Source organism: Apteryx rowi, unplaced genomic scaffold (genome assembly GCF_003343035.1).
Source record: "Apteryx rowi isolate R43461 unplaced genomic scaffold, aptRow1 scaffold_220, whole genome shotgun sequence".
Lineage (NCBI taxonomy): Eukaryota > Metazoa > Chordata > Aves > Apterygiformes > Apterygidae > Apteryx > Apteryx rowi.
The window spans coordinates 456,653-459,916 of NW_020448531.1; the positions used below are offsets into that span (position 1 = coordinate 456,653).

At 68.4% G+C, this 3,264-nt stretch overlaps 1 protein-coding gene across 1 annotated transcript; it reads left to right on the forward strand.

Moving 5' to 3' along the window:
• The first annotated feature begins 482 nt into the window (after positions 1–482).
• On the forward strand, positions 483–2,757 carry NDUFA13 (NADH:ubiquinone oxidoreductase subunit A13). The gene is made up of 5 exons (XM_026064794.1): positions 483–625; positions 798–876; positions 1,139–1,210; positions 1,755–1,824; positions 2,506–2,757. Exons 1-5 carry the CDS (start codon positions 532–534, stop codon positions 2,623–2,625), a joined length of 435 nt encoding a protein of 144 aa, XP_025920579.1. The 5' UTR covers positions 483–531; the 3' UTR covers positions 2,626–2,757.
• Positions 2,758–3,264: the final 507 nt, after the last annotated feature.

The following is a 3,264-nucleotide window of genomic DNA, read 5'->3' on the forward strand; positions in this document are numbered from 1 at the left end:
TGACGCCTGTGCTTCCCCCCCGCCCAGCGGCGCCTCCCCGCGGTGGCGGCGACGATGCCGTCGCGGCTTTTTGCAAGCGGAGGGGAGCGCGGAGCCCGCAGCCGCCTCGCGGGACAACTTTTGCCCATTTTGCTTTGGGGCAAATCGGAGGCATTTTGGGAAAGCGGGGAGCCGCTGCCGGCAGCTGCCTTCGCCCGGGGCAGGTGCAAACGCGCCTCCGTCCGAGGGACTGCGGACTGCGGACCCCGCTTAGCGCTGAGGCGGGAGTGACCTCGATCCGCAGCGCTCAACGGCTTAGCGGGGCTCGGGGGGGGGGGGAAACGGCGGGGAAAATAAGATCAATGCGGAGCGGGAAACTGCTTTAATGACGTCGGCAGGGTAGGGCCCACCTCCTCCCTCCCGCCGGCGTCGCCGCTTTAAGAGCGGCGCGGGAGCGGTCACGTGGCCACGCTGAGCGCGTCCTTGTGAGCGCGCCGGCGGATGTGACGCAGCGCGGCGCGCGCGCTGGGGAGGGAGGGGGGAGGCGCCAAGATGGCGGCGCCGAAGGTGAAGCAGGACATGCCGCCGCCCGGCGGGTACGGGCCCATCGACTACAAGCGGCACCTGCCGCGCCGCGGCCTCTCAGGTGCGGGGCCGGCGGCTGAGGGGGCCCCGGGCGCGGGGGAGCCGGGTCCCGCGGGGCTGGGGGTCGGGAGCCGGGTCCCGCGGGGTTTGGATGGGGGGGGGGCGGACGCCGGGGCCCCTCGGACGCCGGGGCCCCCCCCCGGTGCCGCTGCTGCAGCCGCCGCTCTCCGCAGGTTACAGCCTCTTCGCGCTGGGCATCGGCAGCCTCCTGCTGGGCTACTACACCGTCATCAAGTGGAACCGGGAGCGCAGGTGGCCCTGCACCCCCCCCCGGGGCCCTGCACCCCCCCCCGGGGCCCCCGCACCCCCCTGGGGCCCCCGCAGCCCCCCGCCCCGGCTCCTCTCCGCCCCCGGGAGCTCGTGTTTCCCTCCCCGGGGCCTTGCTCGGTTCCTCTCCCCGCTTCCCCCCCTTCTGCCCCTTCCCTGGGACCCCTCGGCCCTCCCCGGGGTGCTCTGTCGTCCCCCCCCCGCCGCGCGGAGGGGGCGGCTCTGACCCCGCACTGTCCCGCTGCAGGCGGCTGCTCATCGAGGACCTGGAGGCGCGGATCGCCCTGATGCCGCTGCTGCAGGCGGAGTCGGACCGCAGGTGCTGGGAGGGGGCTGGCAGGGGGGCGATGGCGGCGGGTGCCCCGGGCTCAGCCCTGCCCTGCTGTCCCCGGGGCGCTGGTGGGGTTCGTGCCCTGTCCCCTGCGTGGGGCTGCCGGGGTCTCCCCGCGGTCAGAGCGCGAGCTGGTCCGGGGCTCTCTTTGCGGGCTGCTCCCAGCCTGGAGGGCTGCGCTCCGCCTGCTGGAGTGGGCGAGGGGGGTGCGGGAGGAGTCCCGAGCCCTTCCCCGGGTCTCTGTGCCCTCAGGTGGGCTATTTGCCCCCGCAGGTCTGCGTTTGCCACTGTGCGAAGCCGAGTGTTTCCCCTGGAGAGYGAGCTGGGTTGCTAACCGGCTCCCAGCGCTGGTCTTGCTGCCTGTCACTAGGTGGAAAGCAGCGCTGGCTTCGTACTCAGCCTGGGACTGTCGCGTAGTGTCTGGAAAAGAGATCTCGAGGCTGATGCCTGGTTGAGGTTTAACTCTCTGCGCAACATGCTGTGGCCCTGCTCGTGGCCTTGCGATTGGGGACAGCCTTTTCCTCTGTTACAGAACCCTGCGCCTGCTACGGCAGAACCTGGACGAGGAAGCTAAAATCATGAAGGATGTTCCTGGGTGGCAGGTTTGTAACTTGCAGATGCCCCGAGAAAGCAGCTGGAGCAGGCAGCAAAAGGGCAGTGAACGAGGGAGTGCTGGGATCCGCCCCAGGTGTTCCCCAAAACGGCATCTCTTTCTGGGGGGTGGGGGGGGGAGAACTGGCCTCTCGGATGGGTTTTGGTCTGTCTTGTGTTTCCTCTGCAAGCTCAGATCATCTGCGCTTGGAGGAATCTCCCAGGACCCGGGTGCCCTGCCAGGTTTATCAGGTGGTAACAAGAGCAATGGTGGAGCTGAGCTGTGCTAGCATGGGGTGTGGGGAGATGGCGCTTCCGCCACTCCTAGCGGGGGACTGGGGGTCTCAACGGCCTGCAGAAAAAATTGAGGCTTCTGGGGTGCAGCACGCGAGTGTGGGGGCTCCTGTCGTGGCCCTGTGCCCTGCTCAGTCCTTTGGACACCTGTGGGGGTTCCCTTGGGAGCATCTGGTGCAGGCTGGGACAGGCTGCCCAGGAGGAGTCTCGGGACAGTCTCGTATTTGACAGCATCAGCTTAGACCTGACGGGGAAGTTAACTTGCCCGGAGGCAGCTATTCCTGGAGCTCGCGGGCGGGCACAGCCGCTCGCCCGTGTGCGGCCGGAGCGCGGGCTCTCCCCGGCGAAGGCCGAGCGCTCGCACTGGTGCGGCGCCTTCACCACCTCTCGCCCTGCAGGTTGGGGAGTCCGTGTTCCACACCGACCGCTGGGTCCCGCCGACGTTAGATGAGCTCTACTACCTGCGGCCGACCAGCGAGCTGGACAACGAGAAGTTCGGCTTGCAGTATTACGTCTGAAGCGCGGCGGAGCCYGGGCTCTTCCTGGGTTTCGGTTTCTCCAGACGCCGCGTGGGGGGTGTTGTCTGTCAGATGCGTTCATTGTTGACCATGTGTTTGAGCGTCTGCTATTAAAACCGCACCAATACGAGACGTCTCGTGTATTCCTGAACAGCTCTCCGTATCCCCCGGGAGAGCCTCACTGCTCTCGAGGGGCACTGGCTGCTCTTGTCCCTGTTTGTGCCGTCCCAAACAYGTGCCCGGGGCAGGGAGAGGTCCCGGTGCGGAGCAGGACTAGGTGCTCTGCCGTGGAGGACCTCGGGGCCGGTCCCTCCTTCTCCAGGGCTCCGTGAGGGGCAGGCGGTCGCTTTGCTGGGGTCCTCGCTGCGAGCTGAGCTGGGCCGAGCTCCATCTGCTGAAAGTGCCCCAGTGCTCTTGGGGGACTGCGCAGGAGCTCGGCGCTCCCTGCCCTGCTGCTGCTCGAGCCACCCGTGGGGCCTCGTCCCTTGGCGTCGCAGCCTGGTTTGGGGAGCGGGACGGCCCGGCGGTCGGGGGAAGCCGAGGACTCTGCAGCCGGCCCCGGGGCAGAGCCTCTCGGCCCTGCTGCGGTCACTGGTGCTGCGGGAGAAGCTTCAAAAGGGAGAAAAGGGGGGTTAGAAA

Excerpts from the sequence above, each read along its gene's own strand:
- NDUFA13 (XM_026064794.1), top strand. The coding sequence starts at position 532 with ATGGCGGCGCCGAAGGTGAAGCAGGACATGCCGCCGCCCGGCGGGTAC. Across the intron at positions 877-1,138 it reads AAGTGGAACCGGGAGCGCAG|GCGGCTGCTCATCGAGGACC; the intron begins GTGGCCCTGCAC and ends GTCCCGCTGCAG. Across the intron at positions 1,825-2,505 it reads AGGATGTTCCTGGGTGGCAG|GTTGGGGAGTCCGTGTTCCA; the intron begins GTTTGTAACTTG and ends CTCGCCCTGCAG.